Consider the following 24493-nt stretch of genomic DNA (forward strand, 5'->3'; position numbering starts at 1 on the left):
GAAGGAAGATTGAAGGAAGACAGGTGGAACAGATCATGAGGATGGTGCTGAGCTGGAAGTTTGGAACAGGGGTAAGGTGAGGGGAGGAGAACTTCACCAGTTTCCTCATTTCTCCTCTCCAGTTCCAACCTTCCAGATCAGCACCATCTTCATGACCTGTCCCACCTGTTAATCTTCCTTCCCACCTATCCAATCCACCCTCCTCTCTGACCTATCACCTTTATCCTCTATCCACCTATTGCACTCTCAGCTACCTTCTCCCCAGCCCCAATCCCCTCCCATTTATCCCACAACCTCTGAGACTCCCAGCCTCATTCCTGATGAAGAGCTTTTGCCCGAAATGTTGATTATCCTGCTCCTCGGATGCTGCCTGACCTGCTGTGCTATTCCAGCACCACTCTAATCTTGACTCTACATCTACACCTTTCCAAGATCTGCTGTCCAACCTGTTCTTCCATTGCTCTGCTGCTATTTGGGGCTCTATATAAAACACCCAATACAGTGACTGTTCCTTTCCTGTTACTGACCTTCACCCATACTGACTCAGTACACAAGCCCTCCTCAACAACTTCATTTTCTGCAGCTGTGATGCACTCTCTAGTTAACAATGCTACTCCCCCTCTTCTTTTACTCCCTCTCTTTTTTTTAAAATATAAGATCTAAACCTGGAACATCTAGCAACCATTCCTGCACCTGTGAAATCCATGTTTCTGTTATGGCCACAACATTGTGGTTCCGAGTACTGATCCATGTTCTAAATTCATCACTCTTATTCCTGATACTCCTTGCATTGAAACAGACACACTTTAATCCATCCCTTGGTCCTATCAACTGTGTATCCTTCCTGACAGACTCTCTGCATTCCATTTCTGTCCATTCAACAACTACCCTCTCCTCTGATCTGTAGCTCTGGTTCCCATCCCCTGCCAAATGGGTTGAAACCCTCCCGAAGTCCACTAGCAAATCTCCCACCCAGGACATTGGTGTCTCTCCAGTTTAAGTGCAACCTGTCCTTCATGTATACGTCCCACCCTCCCCAGAAGGCACCCCAATGATCTATATATCTGAAACCCTCCCTCCTCCACCAGACCTGTAGCCATATGTTTAGCTGCTTTCGCTCCCTGTTTCTCGCCTCACTAGCACAAGGCACTGGCAGCAATCCTAAGATTACTATTCTGCTTGTCCTCCTGTTTAGCTTCCAACCTCACTCCCCAAAATCACTTTTTAGGTCCTCATCCCTTTGCCTAGCTATGTCGTTGGTGCCAATGTGCACGATGACTTCTGGCTGCTCACCTTTACCCTTCACAATCTTCTAGACTTGATCAGAGACATCCTGAACCCTGGCACCTGGGAGGCAACATACCTTCTGGGAGTCCCATTTGCAACCACAGAATCTCCACCCCATTCCTCTGACTATTGAATCTGCTGCCACTAGCACTTTTCTGTACTCAGGGATGCCCACTGAACTACATTAAGGATGAAAGAAATAGAATTGTGTTTATTAATTGGAAGAAAAATCATTACACTGATATTCTTTAAATTTTTCCTTGACTTAATTGCTACTCTTGATTTGTGGAGTCTTGACCCCTTTACCCATCCTGAAGAAAAAGTAACATGAAACAAGTTGAGTAGAATAGCAATTTATTGTCACACGCACTTTTGCAAGAAGGAATACATGAAAAGTTTTATAAGTTGCATACCATGGCACTTAGAAGTCATAAATAAGAGATAAAAGTAAAAGTTCATCACAGTTCAATTTATGGCTCTGGGTTCAGGTATGCTGGAAAACCAGGCTGAAACCAGAATGCAGTGTCAGGCCAAGACCACCCAACCACCACGAGATGAGACCTCCATGGTGGGACTCAACCTCCACGGTGGGCCGCTGGAAGACCTGGAAGCCACCTATAAAGCAAGAGCAGTACCTCCATGCCAAGTTGAGACCTCTGTGCTGAGACTTGACCTTCACACTGGGCTACTGGAATTTCCTGGAAGCTGCCAAAGAAAACATCCACACCAGGGCTAGACCTCCACACCATGACAAGACCACCCGTCCTGGACAAGGTAGCCACTTTGGGAGACCACCACAATGGAAACCGCCCACTAGGCCTTTACCACTATTCCCGGCTGCTGGAAGCCATCTCGTCGCTGGGTCTGGGCCAAGAGAAGACACCTTCTATCCAAGTAGTTAGAAGAATGTAAGGTACCATTAAAAATGGAAACATTTTAAAAAAGCATACAAAGAGCAATAAAAAGTAAAGTGGACAGAGCCCACATGTTGCGCTGCTATTCTGCCGCCATCTTGGTGTTGAGGTGACCCATGGTTATTGCTTCTAAAATGAAACTATTCTCAATTGCAAAAATACAACCAACTCAATTTATATTATTGGAGCATTATTGCTGCAAAGTTGTTGCCCTTACTTTATCCATGCACCATAAACATTCCTTGGTTCTATGGTGGTGACCTCCTGGTGTCTGAGTTCACAGTTTTTAATGGGAAAATTTGATGGAGCGATGCCGATAAGGCCCAGGAGTTATAACTTCTGAAGCCTGATTCTGTCAAGATCTGCACTGGTTTCCACCCAGTCTGTTGATGCTCCAAGTCAAAATTGGGTTTAATGTTCCTATTTGCAGATCAGATATCGAATAGGTATTGGATGCGACTTGCAGGTTAAAACAAAAAACTCCTTCAAAAACCAACATTCAATGCACCTCCTTTATTGACTTAGAAAAAAACACTGAGTCACAATTAACCAATAATCGTTCATTTACTCACAGTTCAGACATTAAATTCCTTTTAACAAATTGAATTTAACATTAATAAATGACAATAAGACAAACAGAGCATCATATTTATGTTTGGAAAATGTCACCCAAAATGTGTTGAAATAATTTCAATGATAAAATAGTGGACAAGTGACTCATCTATTGTCAATCTGATTAAACCCCACACATGTTGTATTGGTCACGCCAGGGATGATTTCATGGCCACGCATTTATCTCAGTTTAATTGTCTAGTGTCACGATCTGAAGTGTCATTCCATTTCGAGTGCAAAGCTTAAATGGCACAACCACACCAGGGAATATGCTAAACATGTTTTTTCTTTGTGATGTAGTCTATGCTCAAGGATCTTTACAATAGAGTAAAGCTGAAAGGCAGAAGAATTGAGATGGTCAGAAAACAAAATGGTGCCAAAGATATTCTATTCTATGAAAATCTTGAAATCACATTGGTATGATTTATATATATATAATAGGAAAATCTGATTTGCTGTTACAAATCCAGTTTATTCAGTAATTTTCCATCTGCAATAGTTGGTATTCAGTGATGCCTGATCGAATCTTGGAGAGTCTGCTCAGAAAAATAATTTGTAATTGATTGCCTGGAAATCTTAAGGACAGTACATAATGATACAAATTTCCATCATTCTGAATATCTTATCATGAATAGCACATGGCATTTTGGGGAAAAAAATCACTATTTGGGTAAAGAAGGAGAATTGGAATTTATGCTGCAGTTTATTGGAAACAAGTGATTTTGCAGGTAACGGAAAATGCAAAGTTGCAGTTAGGTATCTGAGGGAATTATCGTCAGTATGATTATTAAATACACATGCTTAAATACTTATTAAATACTCTTGTATTTTTGCCTCTGAAAAACTTTTCTTAGTGTTCAGTCATGGTGATGTACATACAGGTACAGAGAACTGTAGACTCTGAAACTTTTTAATAGTAGGAGGTGAAACTGCAGATATGACTTGATGCACAAATGCAGAGTGTGACACATATTGTTGGATATTGTTGGAATGGTAAGCAATTTATCACTCAATTGTTTGTAAGCATGCTGTAAGTTCAGGAGCAGAAAGAGTATGTGTCTCTGCTGGTTGAAGGATATAAGGAAATTACCTTGGAAGATCCAATGCAGTGGATCTTGACTGTGGATATCAGACAATGCAGATAAAGAAAAGTTTAAAAATTCAAACAGAAAAGGGGATAATGCTCTTTAAAATAAAGCTCTAGGTTGAAAAAAGGTATCAGGGTAAAGTACAAATTAGAAGAGTGAGCAGCTTCCAACCGTAAGGGAGATTAGGGTGAAAAATGTCACTTTGAATGGGTTTGGGGAGCGGGAGGAGCAGAATGTTGAGTACTAACGTGAACTAGTTTAGAGGACGTTACAATAGGATTGTTATATTTTTAGGACAATACATTTTCATTTATAAGAATGTTGAAGTTTGGGACTGTAGCATTAAATTTTAGGGGAAATCAAAGAAGCAATCTGATTTATGCCTAAGCCTATCTGACATTAAATCTCTGTGCTTTAAATTTTTAAAAGATCAAAGAAGGGCTGAGACTATTTTGTTGAGGGGACTATGCAAGGAATTTACATTTGGGAATGATGACAACTATTTCTAAGTCCAAAACTCCTAGTTTCCCAAAAGCAATAAGGTGTTAATTTGTAAACAGTTGTGCTAACATAACCCTTTTTATCAAAGGTGAAAGGCCAGTGTAATCAGAGATAGCAGATTACCTTAGCATACAAGTAGAAATGCTAATGTATTTTCCTTTGCAATGGAGAAAAGAATAGAGGAAGCCATTGAAAGATTATGGTTATACTCATTCCTATAAACTCAGGAATATCACACACTGGGAGAGTTTCAATTGTGGGGTTGCAGCCAACTGAAAGGGAAAAATCAAAGGAGATGGGTAGTTATACCTGCACCTTAAGCAGAGAAAATAATGACCCTATTGTTCACCATGTGGACTGAAAGTGGGAGCTCAAGTTCAGTTTGAAGACTGAGTTTGTATGCAGTTTAATCGAGGTTAGAGAGCTTGTGTGACTGAAATTAGATGGAGAAACCATAGTAAAACTCACACCGTGGTAAATAACTTTTGGAAAAGAAAAGGAACTGTAACTCACTTGGGATTGATTGAAGAAGGATTGAATACTCATTTAAGAGACTAATGTCACAAATTTTAGCTTGTCATTAAAAGTATAAAGGAGCCTATGTTGTTCAGTAATTTAACATATCAGATACCAATGAAAAGAAAATTGTGTTTAGTAGTAAGAGTGCCAATTCTGCATTTGTCACAGCAAAATATTATTCTTGTGTGCCACTCTTTCAGCTAATAATTAAAAGCTCAAATTTCAGTTTGAAAGTTTCCAGTTGTTATGGAGATTGCAACAAAGGTAAGAATAATGCTAGGTATCAGGGATATCTCTGGAAATGAGTGGACAGTTTACTGATGCATGTTATTTAACTTGAACCAATAAGCATAAGTCTTCATACATTCAACATTTTCCAAGGATGTTTGCTTCTGGGTCTGCTCAGATTGCATAGCCAACTTTTGCACCCATTGGTTTTAATGTACTTCATGAGTTTTCTTGTCTGATGCAAACAGGAACATTGGAGATGACTGCAGCTTAATTTACAAAACCCCTGTGTAATTGCATATTTTTACATATGATAGACATTGCAATTGGGTTGTTAGCTTTTCTACTACATTGCTAGTTTGGCATATTTGAAATTATACTTCAAACAATTCAGGGACTAATTTTAATCCAACTCCAATTCTCCCACAAATTGTTGTAACTCAATCGCTGGTATTCTTGCAAGAACAGAGAAGTTTCACTGAGTCCAGTTTAGCCTCTTCTATAAACAAGATAAAACGAGGCGTATGACATCCCTGTCTCTGAGAAGAGGATGCTGCTTGTTTACAATTGAAGAAAATCTAGGTCCAGGTGGAAAGACGGTGGTTTCTTTTGTATTTCACATTAGAAGTTATTTTCCTTCCTTTCTACTCCCACGCCATAATGACTTTATTGAAGTTGACAAAGACACCTTTGTTCAATTTACTGTGAAGAAAGAAGAAAATGACAGTTAAACCACTAATGAACCTGGGTTATATTGTGTTGGAAGAGTTGGTTATCATCATCAAAAGTGTCAATAGATTTTCACCTGAATATCTTTGGGGTAAGAATAATGTGTGTCATAGCAGACATTAGTATGTCTGAACTTAGCACCTCTCTATCTTCGCAGCAGCTTTTATGCTTTTATACATTAAGTTAGACCACTAGCATCATGGAATTGTACATGGTCCATGAAATATCTTGAATCAAGTCATGTTGACATCTGTTTCAATTAAGGTTGTAGTTATGCTTCATATCTCTTCAACTAAACTTTTCCAGCTAGGATAATGGCAGACAGCCTATCTTCCACTTGGAAATTTAACTTAAGCAATGAAAAACCTAGTTCAAAACATTGCTGTAATTATATTTTACCCAACATCAATCTAACGACCTATATTATTGGAATGTTGGATAAACCATCAGCAAAAGATATTTTTCTTTTCCATGCTTTGGTCATGTTCTGCCTCCAGTCTTTTAAAACTAAGATCTTGCAAACTACTGCATTGCTACAGGGTTTGTCAACCTCTAAAAATCTTTGGAAAAACTGGTTCACCTTTCAGCCTTAGTACAACTGGCACTCATCAGAGACAATCTGTTTTCTGTAGAACTCATGGTATTTCATTAGACATGGTTCCCATTCTATGTGATTATAACATTCCTGTTCCACAAGATTATCGAATGACTACGGGTTACTCAATTCTTGTGACCACTATCAGTTCCTCAGTGATTAATAATGTAAGGATGCAGAATGATGTGTTAATCTCATTGTATTTATCAAAACAACAGTGCAAATTAATATACTATAATCCAAAAATATGTAAGACTTGTTATATTGTAATAAAAACTTCCAAAATATTGCTCAACATCAAAGCACTTTAAAACTGAGGTGTCAAGCTAAATGAAATGAACTAGATATTTCATCAAGTGTATTAAAATAGAAGACTCTTGTTCCTATGAACATGTGCTGATACTATATGTGCAACTTGTATTATACATCCAACTTCTAAGATTAGTCTCCATTACCACTAGGACCTATTCAGGTTATCACCATCACAATTTTTATGTTTGTAAGTTTTTTTTTATTTTGGGGTACTAATTTTACTTTAGATTCATATTACCTGGTTTAACATCTGCCTGGCAGAATCCTGGGTGATGTGCTTGTTCAAGATTAAAGAGAGGCTCATGTTAACTTTGCCAGGATACAATGGCAAAGGAGTTCACAGTTACTTGCAGATAATACCACAGAGTCTTCCTTACAGTAGTTAGACAGCTATTCTCCAAGCTCCAAGGAAATGAATTGTTGACAATGTCAAATTGTAAACTGTTATACTTCGAACTGTCTATTTGATTTCAAAGGATACAGTCTTCAAGATTTTAATGAAGATCACTGTGGGGCTATCATGGTTAACTGTTCAGATTGAATTCTGTACTGCAATATTAGATTAGACACTCTGATAGAATCATTATTGAGATTACTGATATTATCTAGTGTTCAGAAATGGCACAAGAGTAGCTTGTGCAAATATGCAAAATGAAATGAAATATGATGTCCCCCTGAGAGCTAATAGTCATTCTGAATTTGTAGGTGGCATTGATATGACGTTTTCAACAACTTTGTTTCACCATCAGTAACATGGCCAAGCTAAATATTCAGAAATAATTACTGTAGAGTAGTTCACCAAAAATATGATACATGTTTACGTGTTAACTCTACTATTTGAGAAAAGTAAACATTTCAGTGAAACACGCAGTCTTTGAATGTATTTTGCTTCAGATCAAAAGGTTGGAATGTCAAACGTACCAAATGAAATAACGAACTCCTTCAAATGTTCCATTATGCCGTCCTACTTCATCGCCTTCCAGTTCTACGCCCAGGTATGCTTCCTGTCGACCTGGTAAGTGACCCAAGTATTTAATCAATCCTTTGCTGATTTTCCCTGCAGGTCGGGAGAATTTAACGAGGTGCCCAATTTTCAGATCTGCAATGCTTCTGGGAGCGAATGGACGTCGGGGCAATACTGCTTTATCAATGGGCCTGTTTAACAGAAAGATAAACTTTTAATCCTAATTGTGAGTTCAAACCATTCCAAGGATGTTTCAACCACTTCAAACTTGCTCACATTTCAGGTTTCAGATTTCTAATTTCCCTAATAGCCTTTGAGAAGGAGCTGGCGAGATGCCTTCTTGAACCACTGCAGTCCATTTTGTGTAGGAAGACCCACAATGCATTTGGTGGGGTGTGTATTTCTGGAACTTATCCCAGCAAGAGTGGAAGAATTATTATATATGTTTATGTCAGGATGGTGAGTAGTTAGAGATGAATATATAGGTGACAATGTTCCTATGTCTCTGCTGCCTTTGTCCTTTTAGACGGTAAGAAGTTGCAAAGTAGTTATGTGTTCAAATGTCTCCTGTTAAGGTGAAATAAAACTTTCTGTAAAAGAGGGTGGTGGTTGACACCTTTGCTCAGAGATGTGCCTGTGTGTTCTGGTTGCCATAGGAGAGAAACTCAAATCAAAACCCATTGAGGGTTGGGTGCAATTGTAACTCCTTTTCACTGTATCTCGAAGAAAATATGAAAGCTGTTTCTTGACATGTGAAGACAAAGGAGAGACTGCGATGGGAAAGTAGACTGGTTTTGCTAACAACCACACAGGAAGCTCAGGAGGGTTTAGATTCTGTTAAAAAGGGAAGGAACATAATAGATGGAACTCATGAAGATGTGTAGAATGGAAAGTTTCTGTGGTATTCCGTAGAGCAATGAGTGTCCAAGGAGACTGAAGGCTTTGATCTAACATGATGGAGAAAACTGAAGGGCATCTGAAAAACTGGGAGCGACTATGGGACTATTCTTGTCATGCTACATGTCAGCCACAAGTGTGATGTCGAATAAAAGTGTTTGCTAAGATATATTTCAGTTATGTTGTTCAGTGCAAAACTGATAATTCTCTTTGGTTTTATGTTAGTGACCTGTTTAATGATGTTTTATCTATTTGATATTTAGTTTCTTTGTTATTGCAAAGGTCTTAAAATGTGAAATCTTGCTTTTTAGTTATTTTTGTTGGTTATTGAGGAATTCCTCTCTTCTCAAAAGTTGTTAGTGTCTGTGGGGATCTTAACAGTTACTCATACTTCAAGCTTAAAGTGAGGTGTACATGGTTTCTAGATTGCTGATAGTACATTTTACAGTAATTGTCTATGTTTTAGTGTGCAAGGGACTTTTGAACTACAAACTGTAAAGTGCAAGTTGGGCACTGTTAGAAAGCAAAAGGTTCTGGGAGAGTTTTTTTTGCAACTTGAAGGTCAAATGGGATTGTGCAGTTTACCCTTTAGCTACAAAAGATCAGATTTTTTTTGAAGCATTGAGATGATACTTTATAAGACAATGTTGCACCAGAGATCTTTGAATAAAGACAATAATTGCCTAACAACTGCCTTCAGATTGGTTCAGCTGCTGTTTGTCATAGAACTGAGGTGAAGGTGCAGGTGTTGGACTGGCAGGGACAAAGTTAAAAATCACACAACACCAGGTTATAGTCTAACAGGTTTATTTGGAAGTAGCTAGTGGGGCAGGATCATAAGACACAGAATATATGGTAAAAGATCAAAGTGTCGTACAACTAATGTGATGTACTGAACAAATCTAGATCGCTATTAAGCCTTTAATCAATTAGAATGGGAATGTAGGTTTCGATTCATTAATATGTAAATCCAAAAAGCACAAAACCTATAGGCAGTCAGTCCATATGACATTTCATCAATTCTTACTCTGAAAAAAGAACCAGTCTGACTCAAGATTGGGATACAGATAGGCTCTAACCTCACGCCTTTACTGCATTATCTGAGCTGAGATGTCACTTTTTAAAATATAAAACCTTGTTATCTCAGGAATGTGACTTGAAAGAAGTTCTGGGATTTACACATTAATGGATTAAAACCTGTATCCCCATTCTAAGTGACTAAAGACTTAACAGCAATCTAGGTTTGGTCCATACATTGCATCAGTTGTATGACGCTTTGATCTTTTACCATAAATTCCTATGTTCTACGCATCCTGCTCCACTAGTTACCTGACGAAGGAGCAGCGCTTCAAAAGCTACTGCTTCCAAATAAACCTGTTGGACTATAACCTGATGTTGTGTGATTTTTAACTTTGACATAGTACTGTGATTGTCAAGATACATTAAAAAGAAAGAATTCTGATATAATAAAGGACCTCAGTCCACCTGAATTAAAGATCAACCATGACTCTGTGACCACCAAGATATCATCATTGTTCAGAATCAAAAGATCTGACAAAAAAAACTCTTCCCACCCTTGCATTCCAGACTTTGATTTATCATAGAATCAGAGAATCCCTACAGTGTGGAAATAAGCCATTTGGCCCAACAAGTCCACACCCGACCCTCCAAACAGTAACTCACTCAGACCCATTCCCCAATACTCTACCTTTCCCTAGACTAATGCACCTCGCCTACACATCCCTGAACACTATGGACAATTTAGCATGGCCAATTCACCCAACCTGCACATCTTTGGATTGTGGGATGAAACCAGAGCATCCAGAGGAAACCCACGCAGACACTGGGAGAATGTGCAAACTCCACACAGACAGTTGTCCAAGGCTGCAATCGAACCCAGGTCCCTGGCGCTGTGAGGCAGCAGAGCTTATTTTATCTTGTGTATGTTTTTTCACCAATAATATTTCTGTCACAGCATCTGTTTTTGTCTGATTTATTCATGAATGAATGTGTGAATGCCTGGGGTTTAAAAAGGCGTATAGCTTAAGTCCCATAATTAATAATTCATTTTTACAATTTTTGAAGAATAACTCTATATACAATAAATCATTATTTTCCTGTTAATGATGAAATCTGGTGTGAATTATTTTTGTCCTGATCAACAGCCTGTCTGGCAAATTAATCACTTCAGTAATTTAATTGAATAGTCACATGGTTGTGGAATAGTGAGTGTCCACTATTCCAATCGTGTTGGGATGGTTGCACATTGTTAATTGATTGCTTGATGGTCTACAGTGAAGGTTGCATTTTGAAATATTAATGCTGCATTTTTCTTTGTTAACTTCAGTTCATTTGAATGTTAAGTAATGGCATGTCTGATTGTATCTGTGTAAATTTTAATAATAAATAATTTTGGTTCCATGCATATGGTTATATATAGGTTAGGTAATGAATTTTAATCAATATTTTTGTTCTGTTCCTGCATCTTACTTGATTGCCTGTGTTAAGGAGAGTTACTGGTATTTTAAACTGTGTGGAGATCCTATTTTACGAATATATGACTTAAGCAAGGGATTAGTTATGATTTAATGCACCAATGATATTGCTAAAAGGCATATTCTCCCAAACACAATAGTTGGATAGAGCATTAAAAGTTTAGTTAAAAAAAATTAGCCTGACTGCCCACATTAAAAGGAAAAGGAAAAATTACTGAAAAATGTAATGTGGTTGTGTACATCACCACAAAGATATACCAACTGATAAACTATATTTTGTGCAAATAGTACATCTTTCTGTATCTATTTAAAACTGTTGTGAAGTACCATTGGTGACTATATTCTGATTTGTATGTCACAACTCTACACAGATCTATTAGTTGGTCAGCTTGAGGCTCAGACCTTTGAGCAGACACTTTGGGTCATTTTCACCTTCATTGACTGGGCAACGATGTTGTCAGGGCAGAATGCTCAGTAATAGAATGCACCTGAGTCTTATCCCTTGGAAATTAAACAAGTCAGACAGGTCCTCTAAAGGGTGGATGATCTGTCACGTTAAAACAAAAGATGATAAAAGCAATAATTTCAATGCTTGCTGACCTTAATTGCCGAAGACCTTTCCTCACTAACCTTCCCGTGTTTTTTCTGTTGAGGCAGTTGATCCAAACACCAGTAGAAGAAGTTGTGGAGTTACAAGGAATTGAACTGGAACATGGTGGAAACTGATTTTGACCATTAACTTGGCTTACAGATGACATATCATCATCGCTCGCCCCATCTACGTCACACAGATTACCTATATAGAGAAAAAATAATCAGATCTTTGCAAACTTTACCGTGCTCTGCCAAGATTGAATCTTGATCACAAATTAGTCAGTCCAAAGGCTGTGAATGAATTAAGGTGACTATGAGGAAAAAAATAATTGTTAAGGGCTGGACTGCATTGCCTAAGAGTCTGATGCAGGCAGGTTCAATGGAGGCCTTCAAAAGGGAGCAAGCCAATTAGTTGAATAGGAACAATTTGCAGGATAATCAGGAGAAAGCAAGAGAAAAGCACCAGATGAGATGCTCATTCAGAGAGATGGACCAAATGGTCTCCTTCTGCACTCTAACAAGTCTGTGATTCTGTGACTATGGTTAGATGTGTAGAGCCTTGTTAACTCATTTTTATCAAAAGAACATTACACGAATATTATTGTTGTAAAATGTCAAGATGATAACAATAAATTAGGTGAAATAAATATTGATTCAAATTTCAAACTTATGAATCATAGTTTCAATTAATTGTATATCAAGCACCATTTTAAAAATGTTTTGTGCTCAGTAGAGGAAGATCATAATTGAAAGTGTTTTATTAATCATATGACTGTGCTGTGAGAAAAAATAACAATTTTGAAAAATTTCACAAATATATATTACGATAGTCTTGTTGCATGTTATCTCTTTAATGAATATACCAAATGCTTTCTGGCATACAATCTTTCAAGTCTATTCTCAGATTGTTTTGTGTTTTTCTGTAATATTACAGATCCAATGCTACACTAACCAAGTATTATCTCAGCCACATTCAATCTTGCGAATTATCAGATTAAATTTAAGATTTTCTGCACAACAGATAACAAAGCCACAGCCCATAAATATCTACTACATTTAAATGAAGCAATTAGACTTTTATTTGATTTGCTATGTTATAGAGAGAAGGTTCTGTCAAGTTGCCACTCAGTAGGATGCAGGCAGGGTGAAACATAGAACATGGGACCAGAACAGACATTTGGCACTTCAGTCCTGTTCTGACATTCAATATAATCATGGCTGATCCTATAACTCAATAACCTGTTCACACTTTCTCCCCATATCCTTTGATCCTTTAACTCTAAGAACCATAACTAACTCCTCCATGAAACAGTTGACCTCAACTGTTTTGGTGGTAGAGAATTCTAGAGTCTCACTACTCTCTAGATGAAGAAATTTCTCTTCATCTCAGCCCTAGTTGGCCTACTCAGTATCCTTAGGCTGTGACTCCTGGTTCTGCACTCCCCAATTTTTGGGACCATCTTTCTTTCATTTACCCTGTTTAATCCTATTAGAATTTTGTAGGCTTCTATGCGACTTCCACTCATTCTTCTAAACTTAAGTGAATGTAGTCCTAATAATCTAGTCTCTCTTCATCCATCAATCCTGCTATTCCAGGAATGAGTCTGGTAAATCTTCATTTCATTCCCTTCATAGCCAGAACATCCTTCCTCAGTTAATGAGACCAAAACTGCACATAATACTCCAGATGTGACCTCACCAAGGACCTGTACAATTGCAGCAAGACATCCCTGCTCCTATACTCAAATCTTGCTATGAAGGCCAACACACTATTTGCCTTCAACCACAACAAAAACAAAAATTGCAGGGAAGCAACATCTTTCCCTCAAAAATGTCACATCCCTTAAGGTTAATAACAAGGTAAACAATGAGACCCACACATCCAGATTCATGTACCTCCTTTATCCTTATCAGAGGATAGCTCACCCACCATGAACCAACAATACTGAAAGCCAACGAGTATGACTTTGAGCTGCTCCTGTCAGAGGTGGATAATCGCAAAGGCACACTTTACTGAAGCCCAAATTGCCTCCATCAATAAGACAATTGTTATAACACTACAGATGGTCTGGGTGGAATTATAGAAATTATTATATGTTCAGAAAAATCAAAGAAATTCACCTATGCATCCATTGTGCCAGGTTGTCTAAATTTTGCCATTTGTTGGTCACTGTCTCAAGGAAAGACGAACACAATGGAAATATCTCTGCAGCAAAATGCATAAGATTACAGTTCTGGTATAATAGTGGAAACCCTACTTTATCTAACCTTTTTAGGAACAGGAACAGGAGTAGGCCAAAAAATGTGCAGGTTAGGTGGACTGGCTGTAGTGAATTAACAGTAATGTCCAGGGATATGCAGGCGAGATGGATTAGCCATGGGAGATGCAGGTTACAGGGATAGGGCAAGGGGGTTGGTCTGTTTGGGATGCTCTTTGGAGAGTCAGCATGGACTCAATGGGCCAAATGGCCTGTTTCCACCCTGTCAGGATTCTATGATTCAGCTCTTTGAGCCTGCTCTTCCATTCAGTGATATCATGGTGGAATTATGGCGTAAATCCATATACCTGCCTTTGGCCTATATCCCTTTTCTAACCTAATCTCGAAACGTTGCCTTATGATCTTTTACCATGCCCACATCTTATAGTCCAAGGTTTCTTCAAACAATTTTGCTTTGGCAGAGCTGGCAGAGATTCAGCTTTCTGCCTTCAGGAATAATAATATGAAAATTAGTATAAGCGTAAAGCTGTATTCAGCTTGGGGCCATAGAGATATACAGCACAGAAACAGACCCTTCGGTCCAACACATCTATGCCGACCAGATATCCTAAATTAATCTAGTCCCATTTGCCAGCACTTGACCCGTATTCTCTAAGCCCTTCCTATTCGTGCAACCATCCAGATAACTCTTAAATGTTGTAATTATACCCAGCCTCCACCACATCCTCTGGCAGCTTGTTCCATTTCACCCTTTTAGTGAAAAAGTTGCCCCTTGGGTCCCTTTTAAATCTTTCCCCTCTCACCTGAAACTTATACCCTCTAGTTCTGGACTCCCTGAACCCAGGGAAAAGACCTTGTCCATTTATCCAATCCATGCCCCTCATGATTTTATAAACCTCTATAAGGTCACCCCTCAGCTTCCGATACTCCAGAGAAAACAGTCCCAGCCTATTTAGCCTCTCCCGATAGCTCAAACCCTCCAAACCTTATAAATCTTCTCTGAACCCTTTCAAGTTTCACAATGTCCTTCCCATAGGAGGGAGACCAGAATTGGATACAATATTCCAAGAGTGGCCTAACCGATGTCCTGTACCTCTAAGCTTTCTGAACCTTCAAGATCTCATGAATGTAAAATATAGATTAATGTAGCAGGAGTAACAATTCTCTTCAGTAAATGTGGCACATTAGAGTTAGAAAGACATGAGAGTATGAACTAGGAGTAGGCCATTCAACCTATCTAGCCCAATCTTCCACTCAACAAAATCTTAGCTGATATAATTGCACCCTCAACTCCACATTCCCACCTACCTCTGATAGCCATTGACTCCATTGTTAAAAATATTGACCAAGGACCCTGCCTCTACTGCTCTCTGGTGAAGAGTTACAAACACTCATGACACTGAGAGGACAAAAAATCTTCTCAAACTGTACCTCCCAAAAGGGAAACATCCTTCATCATTCACACTGTCAAGTCTCCTCAGGATCTTATATGTTAGAATAAGATAACCTCTCATTCTTCTAAACTCCATTTGAAAGATGCCCAGTTTGCACAATCTTTCCTCCTAGGATAATTCTTCCATTCCAGGAAGACAAGCCAGGGAGCTATAGACCGGTGAGCCTGACCTCGGTGGTGGGCAAGTTGTTGGAGGGAATCCTGAGGGACAGGATGTACATGTATTTGGAAAGGCAAGGACTGATTTGGGATAGTTAACATGGCTTTGTGTGTGGGAAATCATGTCTCACGAACTTGATTGAGTTTTTTGAAGAAGTAACAAAAGAAGATTGATGAGGGCAGAGCAGTAGATGTGATCTATATGGACTTCAGTAAGGCTTTCGACAAGGTTCCCCATGGGAGACTGATTAGCAAGGTTAGATCTTATGGAATACAGGGAGAACTAGCCATTTGGATACAGAACTGGCTCAAAGGTAGAAGACAGAAGGTGGTGGTGGAGGGTTGTTTTTCAGACTGGAGGCCTGTGACCAGTGGAGTGCCACAAGAATTGGTGCTGGGCCCTCTACTTTTTGTCATTTACATAAATGATTTGGATGCGAGCATAAGAGGTCCAGTTAGTAAGTTTGTTGATGGCACCAAAATTGGAGGTGTAGTGGACAGCGAAGAGGGTTACCTCAGATTACAACAGGATCTGGACCAGATGGGCCAATGGGCTGAGAAGTGGCAGATGGAGTTTAATTCAGATAAATGCGAGGTGCTGCATTTTGGGAAAGCAAATCTTAGCAGGACTTATACACTTAATGGTAAGGTCCTAGGGAGTGTTGATGAACACAGAGACCTTGGAGTGCAGGTTCATAGCTCCTTGAAAGTGGAGTCACAGGTAGATCGGATAGTGAAGAAGGCGTTTAGTATGCCTTCCTTTATTGGTCAGAGTATTGAGTACAGGAGTTGGGAGGCCACGTTGCGGCTGTACAGGACATTGGTTAGGCCACTGTTGGAATATTGCGTGCAATTCTGGTCTCCTTCCTATCGGAAAGATGTTGTGAAACTTGAAAGGGTTCAGAAAAGATTTACAAGGATGTTGCCAGGGTTGGAGGATTTGAGCTACAGGGAGAGGCTGAACAGGCTGGGGCTGTTTTCCCTGAAGCGTTGGAGGCTGAGGGGTGACCTTACAGAGGTTTTCAAAATTATGAGGGGCATGGATGGATAAAGAGACAAAGTCTTTTCCCTGGGGTCGGGGAGTCCAGAACTAGAGGGCATGGGTTTAGGGTGAGAGGGGAAAGGTATAAAAGGGACCTAAGGGGCAACGTTTTCACGTAGAGGGTGGTATGTGTATGGAATGAGCTGCCAGAGGATGTGGTGGAGGCTGGTACAATTGCAACATTTAAGAGGCTTTTGGATGGGTATATGAATAGGAAGGGTTTGGAGGGATATGGGCCGGGTGCTGGCAGGTGGGACTAGGCTGGGTTGGGATATCTGGTCGGCATGGACGGGTTGGACCGAAGGGTCTGTTTCCATGCTGTACATCTCTATGACTCTATGATTCTAATTGATCAAATGATCCTTCTCTGAACTGCCTCCAACACACTTACATCCTTAAGTAAGAAACCAAGCTTAACAGGTACTCCAACTGCAGCCTTACTGATGCTGATGCTAAATGTTCACACTTGTACATTCTATTTCCCTTTTCAGAAACAATAACATTCCTTTTGCCTTCCTATTCACTTGCTGTATCTGCATTTTAACTGAAATTGGATCACATGGGATATTCATCACCCTCCCTTTTCTTTTCCAAAAAAAACCTAAGTATGGTAGCAACAGGCTATTTTGTATCAGTTAAAATCACTTTGTTGAATTTATTTGAACAGTAAATAAATTTTAAAAGTTTTTTACAAAATCAAATACGTAGAGATGCTGAATTGGTGTAATATATTAAAACAACGTATACATAATTTTAAAACATATTAGCTTTTAACTCAATCTTTTATTTTTTTCGATCAAGTTATGAGAAGTTTTGATGAGCTAAACTGGAAGTGTGGTGTGTGTGTCTGTGTGTGTGTGTGTGTCTGTGTGTGTGTGTATGTTTTCCACAGCCAGCCATTAAAATTTAAGGTATCTGACAAAAGAGCCAGAGGGAAGATTAGGATAATTTTCTTTGTCATGAGTATTGTGATCTGGAGTACACTGCTTGAAAGAGTGAAATAAATAAATAGTTAAAGAGAAGTTGTTTGAACAACGATATGGAAAGAACAGGGGAGTGGATGATTCTATGAAACAAAAAGTTCAAAAATTAAAGGTTTAAAGATTTTGATGAAAACACTGTTTCAGATATAGTGCAGGTGATGCACATGTCAGCTCATCGATACAGCTTGAACAAAACTAAAGACTAGAAGAGAAATTCTTGAGTATCTATCTAGTTCTAAAGCTTCTAAAGTCAGAGCTGTCAATCATCAATTATAAAAGGTACAATGCCAGAATTCTTGGAAAGATTGTGAGCAAGAAACCATTTTCCCTGGTTTATGAATGCCTGTTAAAAGCTTTGTTTAATAAGTAAAGGTAGATCCTACATTAACTTTAGCTATTTAAGACTGTACAAAATAATAAAGAGAAGAAATACTCATATTTTGTATTTGTTAATGATTCCTTCTCTGACATGATTAAGTAAACTTATATTCCCATAAAAATGTCAGCTGAGAACTCGTGATATTTCACTTCGTATCTTTGTCTTTAAAGAAACAGACTACTGCCAGGAAGCCATACAGTTTAGCAGCTGCCTCTTCTCCTTTTTGATGAGACTTGCCTAATTGAAAGGAGGACTATGTAAATCTGGAATATAAAGCTTGGGCTGTATAAGAAGGAAAGGTTAAAAGAACCAATAGGTTCCACAGTCTTGAGGTCCTAGGGTTTGTTACAGTAAAGCTTGTTTTCAGTAGTAAAAGGCAAGTAGAACATATAAGGTAAAAACAGAAAGAACTGTGGATGCTGTAAATCAGAAACAAAAACAGAAATTGCTGGGAAAGCTCAGAAGTCTGGCGCCATCTATGAAGAGAAATCAGAGTTAACGTTTCAGGTCCAGTGACAGGGCGGGGTGGGCGGTAACCGGACCTGAATCGTTAACTCTGATTTCTCTTCACAAATTAGATTAGATTACTTACAGTGTGGAAACAGGCCCTTCGGCCCAACAAGTCCACACCGCCCCACCGAAGCGCAACCCACCCATACCCCTACATCTACCCCTTAGCTACACTACGGGCAATTTAGCATGGCCAATTCACCTGACCTGCACATCTTTGGCTGTGGGAGGAAACCGGAGCACCCGGAGGAAACCCACGCAGACACGGGGAGAACGTGCAAACTCCACACAGTCAGTCGCCTGAGGCAGGAATTGAACCCAGGTCTCTGGCGCTGTGAGGCAGCAGTGCTAACCACTGTGCCACCGTGAATGCTGCTAGATCTGTTGAGCTTTTCCAGCAATTTCTGTTCTTGTTTCAGAACATATAAGGTAGGGTACTCAGAACCCAGAAAGAACAAAAAAAGGACATTTCAAAGTAGAGTAGGGAGAGACAAGAAAGATTGCAAACATTAATTCTGTGAATATATCCTCAACAAATTTGAAATGGTGGCAGGGATTTATGCAAATATGTGAATATTTGATCGTTGGGAGGAAGGAATGTGAAACCCATCAATGTGTCTGGCTTGGAGAATTAGAAACAAGTCCAGCTGTTTATTTCTTAGTGAATGTAAGTCTAGTAAATACCTCTGAGCTGCTGTTTGTTTGAATTTGAGGCTTGATCAAAGTTCACTTCATTGCAAGATGCAAGGAGAGCCTCTGTGTTGTCACTATCCACTGAAATGGGTGAGGCGTTGCATGTAGCTCGGTTTTTGTCTTCATCTGTGGGCAGAAAACACAGTAGCACTGCCAAGGTTACACTCAGTGTATTAGGTACACATGTATCCTGATTTAACACTGCCTGTATGCAGCCATTCTTGATTCACTAAAAGTGTTCATCAAAAGGCTCAAATGGCTGAACTGCCTACTTCTCCTCATGTTCTTGTATTATGTTCTTTTTTTGTTTGTTAATGGCATGTGGGCATAACTGGCTGGCCAAGTGTTTATTGCCCATTCCTAGTTACCCTTGAGAAAGTGGGAGTGAGCCATTTGTCCTGTTCTTCTTAATGCTGGTCTTTTTTTCCTTACTGTGATCTCAGATCTCCAAAACTCAATTCAAAAAAATATTAGTTCTTGAAAACTAATTTCACCCCAATTCACCCATCACCATTGCGACAGATTTGCTCACAAATGAGCAAATACCAGAGTTGTGTTGCATTTTGTTTGGAAATAATAAAATGTAAATATGACACCAGACTGAAACTCTGACCTAGCTATAATTAGTTAAAATAATATTATCTGATGTTCACCTCTTCTTTTCCCACTCATGTATTATACTGCACATAAAGAACGCTTAAACAGCATAAGTTAATTTTCTGTGAACATCTTTACCTCCTGTTTTAGCCTTCAAAACAGTAATAACTGATGTTAAGCAATAGTAATTTACCGTCCCATGTTTGTAGCCCTTGATCAAAGGTCACTTGCTCACTCGACTTGTTTGAACCACTCCTCTCTTCAATATTGAAATATTCAAATCTGTACAACAAGTTTGAAAACAAATCAAGATAGTAAATTTGTCCGCAAATTAAAATAAGCAATTTACATCATCCTCGTAAGGCAGTTGAGCACAATTCTGTTGGCCCTTGATGTAGCAAAAGCATATCTTGAGAGACAGGACACTTAGGCTGATACTGTGTGCAGGCTTATCCACTTACCCTCCCACTACTCTCTGGGCACTGCCAACTGCAATCAGTTCTCAGATATGGGCTGACAGTAGCCCAGCTTCTTGCAGTCAGTCAGTCTGCAGGTCAAAACTCTGTCCAACAACAAAGAATGACAGTCCTTCTCCTCTTATCAATGTTAAGAGGCACCCAGAGTAAGACTGGGGAGAAAACAGGATATTGAAAGTAGTAATTTGTGAACTGTGGGTGAATTTTTAAGTTCCTGACCCACTCTCAGTTAGGGAGCCTGAAAACCTTTGAAAATCCTAGATGTTTCAGCAGCCTGTTTATCAGTGGCTTTTTAATCTAACCACTGCATCTGACTTCTGGATTTCCTGCCTAACTCCTCAAAAGGAGTAGGTTGGAAGATTGATAGATGTCTCCCAATGGGCCAAGAGGCTGCAGAACTGGAGACATAAATTTACCAAGGCAAAATGACGATTCTGCACTTCTGCAGACTGGAGGAAGAAGCCAGTTTCTGAAAAGAGGCACTCGAACACACTTACTGTACCTTACCAAGCCCTCTTCTGCACTTTGTGATAATGACATACCTAGCACCCATCCCTCTGTATCAAGGCACCTCTTCACATCCAACAATGACACTCACCAAAAACTCAATGCAGGCTTACACCTATCCGCCTCACAGTGATCTTCCATACATCTTTCCACACTCTCAAAACATTCTACATTGTTTTTCTTCTTGTAAACAAAGAGCCCAGAATACAAGAAAGGGGCAAAAACCCAGAAATGATGCTCTAGTAATCTCTACTTTGGCACGTACTGAGGTGGTGATGAATCCAAGCTAGTTTAAGGATACTTGGGCCTTTGACAATGCAGGGAATTAGTTTGCGCAGCAACCTGGGGACAGAATTCAGTGTCACATAGCCAAGAGACATATACCATTAAACATGCTGACTTACTGTCTGAAGTCCATATTGTTCCAGCATACATTCATAGAGTCATACAGCACGGAACCAGATATCCCAACCCAATCTAGTCCCACCTGCCAGCACCTGGCCCATATCCCTCCAAACCCTTCCTATTCAAATGCCTTTCAAATGTTGCAATTGTACCAGCCTCCACCACTTCCTCTGGCAGTTCATTTCATACACGTACCATCCTCTGAGTGAAAATAATTGCCCCTTAGGTCTCTTTTATATCTTTCCCCTCTCACCCTAAACCAATGCACTCTAGTTCTGGACTCCCCAACCCCAGGGAAAAGACTTTGTCTATTTATCATATCCATGCCCCTTATGATTTTATAAACCTCTATAAGGTCACCCCTCAGCCTCCGATGCTTCAGGGAAGATAGCCCCAGCCTATCCAACCTCTCCCTATAGCTCAAATCCTCCAATCCTGGCAACATTCTTGTAAATCTTTTCTGAACCCTTTCAAGTTTCACAACATCTTTCCGATAAGGAGGAGACTAGAATTGCATGCAATATTCCAACAGTGGCCTAATCAATATACTGGATTAGTGGTGCTGGAAGAGCACAGCAGTTCAGGCAGCATCCAAGTAGCTTTGAAATCGACGTTTCGGGCAAAAGCCCTTCATCAGGAAGGGCTTTTGCCCGAAACGTCGATTTTGAAGCTACTTGGATGCTGCCTGAACTGCTGTGCTCTTCCAGCACCACTAATCCAGAATCTGATTTCCAACATCTGCAGTCATTGTTTTTACCTAATGAATGTACTGTACAGCCGCAACATGACCTCCCAACTCCTGTACTCAATACTCTGACCAATAAAGGAAAGCATACCAAACACTTTCTTCACTATCCTATCTACCTGCGACTCCACTTTCAAGGAGCTATGAACCTACATTCCAAGGTCTCTTTGTTCAGCAACACTCCCTAGGACCTTGCCATTAAGTGTATGAGTCCTGCTAAGATTTGCTTTCCCAAAATGTAGCACCTTGCATTTATCTGAATTAAACTCCATCTGCCACTTCTCAGCCCATTGGCCCATCTGGTCAAGATCCCATTTTAATCTGAAGTAACCTTCTTCACTGTCCACTACACCTCCAATTTTGGTGTCATCAGCAAACTTACTAACTGTACCTCTTATCCAAATCCTTTATTTAAATGATGAAAAGTAGTGGACCCAGCACTGATCCTTGTGGCACTTCACTGGTCACAGGCCTCCAGTCTGAAAAACAACCCTCAACCACTACTCTTCTACCTTTGAGCCAGTTCTGAATCCAAATGCAACTTATCAGATCTCGAAACATAGAAAATAAGAGCAGGAGTCAGCCATACGGCCCTTCAAAACTGCTCCACCATTCAATATGTTTGTAGTTGATCATCCAACTCAGTACCTTATTCATGCTTTCTTCCATTCTCTTTAGCCCTCAGAACTTTAAGTAGCTCAAGGTATTCTAATTCAGGTCTAAGATCCCTCACAGCATTCATAGTTGTTGCCAGAGGAGATTATGAAGATTCTTCAGAGGAGTTCACTAACTTTGAAGACCCAGTGCCTCATACCACCCTCAAGCACCTGGATTATCACATTAGAGAAGCACAATGCAAAGAGGAGCCAGTGCTGGTGGTAGGTAAAACAGTGGAGGGTCTCTGTTGGAGTGTGTAGGATCCTCCAAGCACTGCTCTGTTGGACACAAATGCTGAGCCCCTCGGGCTATCAATAGATTGGACAATTCTAGAGCAGCAGTTTGACTTCAGCAGGATGAAAATCCAATGCTGCTCCTAGGAAATGAGCACATACCCGCACAATGATCTTTTTGGCTGCAGATGAGCTCAGCATTGTCAAACATTGCTTTGACCACATGGCACATGCAATTAATACAATTCTAGAAATGTTACCAGCAGTTCCTGGATATGCCAGGTCAAAAAAATTAAATGCAGTCACAGGACATCACAGGCTGACTTGATCCACATGCAAATGTTAGAAACTACTGAACGGTAAGCTCTGAGCTTCCAGAGGCACTGGCACTCATTTATGTCTCGACAGTGTATCCTGTGCCTTTATATCTGTCTTTTGTTGCAGTACCAACAACTGGCAGCTTGTGGTATTGTACCACCAACCAATCGTCTTTGCTGAATTAAATTATCTCATTATTTGTGGTAGAAGATAAGCCACTACCAAGTCTTAATAAGAAAAGGCACTGGTCTTAACAGAAAGGTATAGTTTATTGCAGGAAAGTAATAGATACGAATTACATTAACTAATTCAGCATAATTATCAGGAAGTGTAGATGACATTGGGATCTTGTACTCAATTGCTTTTTCTACACCCAAAAACAATGTGACATGAGATTGGTTTAATACAATGCCCCTTCAGTCTTGATGCCTTTGGCACCATGACTTTGCATAACGATATGCTGCACTGACAAACCTCATCTGCTGTGAACTGGAGCTCTGTGCTCAGTCCTCATCCTGGTACGGCAATAGTTGAGGAAAACGCTACCCCTGTACTTCATTAGTGGTCCATGGTCAATCTAGTTAATCCCTCCCCTGCTGATTTGAAATCTAATCATTAGGAAGGTAGATTCAAAATGGTAGCAATGACTTCCAAAGTGGGAATATCACATACTTAGAGCCAGTTGGCAACAAATGTCTTTCACTTAGAAGAGTATTCAAATCATAGCTTGCTTGTCTCTTGCTCAGCCATGTCTCCTTGACGTCTGTGATAGATCCTGGGAAACTTATGCACTTCCCTTTAATGTCAGAATCAGTGTTAAAGAAGTGGCTTATGAACAGTCAACATGTTTCAGTAGCTGGCTGTACCCTTCCCATCGGGATTTTGTCTGCATGCTAAAAAGGTAGAAGTCAATGGGTTCCTCCTGGCTCCCTCACATGCTGATAATTTCAAAACTTTGAACCTGCTGACTACACACAAATCCATTTGCTTGGTCAAAATTCTTTCTTTCTTTCCATAGACCATTCCATAAAAAAACATTAGCAAGTACGTTCTCTCCTTACTTGAACTGTGAAGACAGAGATGCTCCTTGTGACTGAAATGGAAGAGAAGACCTTTTCTGTTTGTCAGTCTCCTGTTGTTTTTTAGGTAGGTCCAACTTCTTTGGAGATTTTGCACCACTACCTAGAAATCCAAAGACACGTAAATTATTCACCAGAAGATGAGTGGGATTCCCGAAAGTTAAAACAGTGGAAATGTAATAATACAAAACTAATTCAGTCAAGTCACAACCTTTTTATGGTCAGGATGTAAATATTTAATTTTAGTTTGTAGTTCAAAGCACTAAATAGCCTACAATGAATGTGAAATTAGTGCATTGGATA

At 39.6% G+C, this 24493-nt stretch overlaps 1 protein-coding gene across 3 annotated transcripts in view; it reads right to left on the reverse strand.

Annotated features, from left to right (window-relative positions):
- Positions 1 to 2711: 2711 nt before the first annotated feature.
- Positions 2712 to 24493, reverse strand: part of LOC140486205 (uncharacterized) — a 67246-nt gene continuing 45464 nt past the window's right edge. For 2 of the 3 annotated variants that reach the window (XM_072585020.1, XM_072585022.1), the window contains exons 6-11: positions 24173 to 24293; positions 19964 to 20052; positions 19165 to 19299; positions 11742 to 11937; positions 7707 to 7940; positions 2712 to 5851 (exon numbers count right to left, since the gene is read on the reverse strand). In XM_072585020.1, the coding sequence (XP_072441121.1) occupies positions 5794 to 5851; positions 7707 to 7940; positions 11742 to 11937; positions 19165 to 19299; positions 19964 to 20052; positions 24173 to 24293 (833 nt within the window). In that variant the 3' untranslated portion in view covers positions 2712 to 5793. The remainder of the gene's footprint in view (positions 5852 to 7706; positions 7941 to 11741; positions 11938 to 19164; positions 19300 to 19963; positions 20053 to 24172; positions 24294 to 24493) is intronic. The other variant, XM_072585021.1, reaches the window with a different exon arrangement.

This window comes from Chiloscyllium punctatum, chromosome 15 (genome assembly GCF_047496795.1).
Source record: "Chiloscyllium punctatum isolate Juve2018m chromosome 15, sChiPun1.3, whole genome shotgun sequence".
NCBI lineage: Eukaryota > Metazoa > Chordata > Chondrichthyes > Orectolobiformes > Hemiscylliidae > Chiloscyllium > Chiloscyllium punctatum.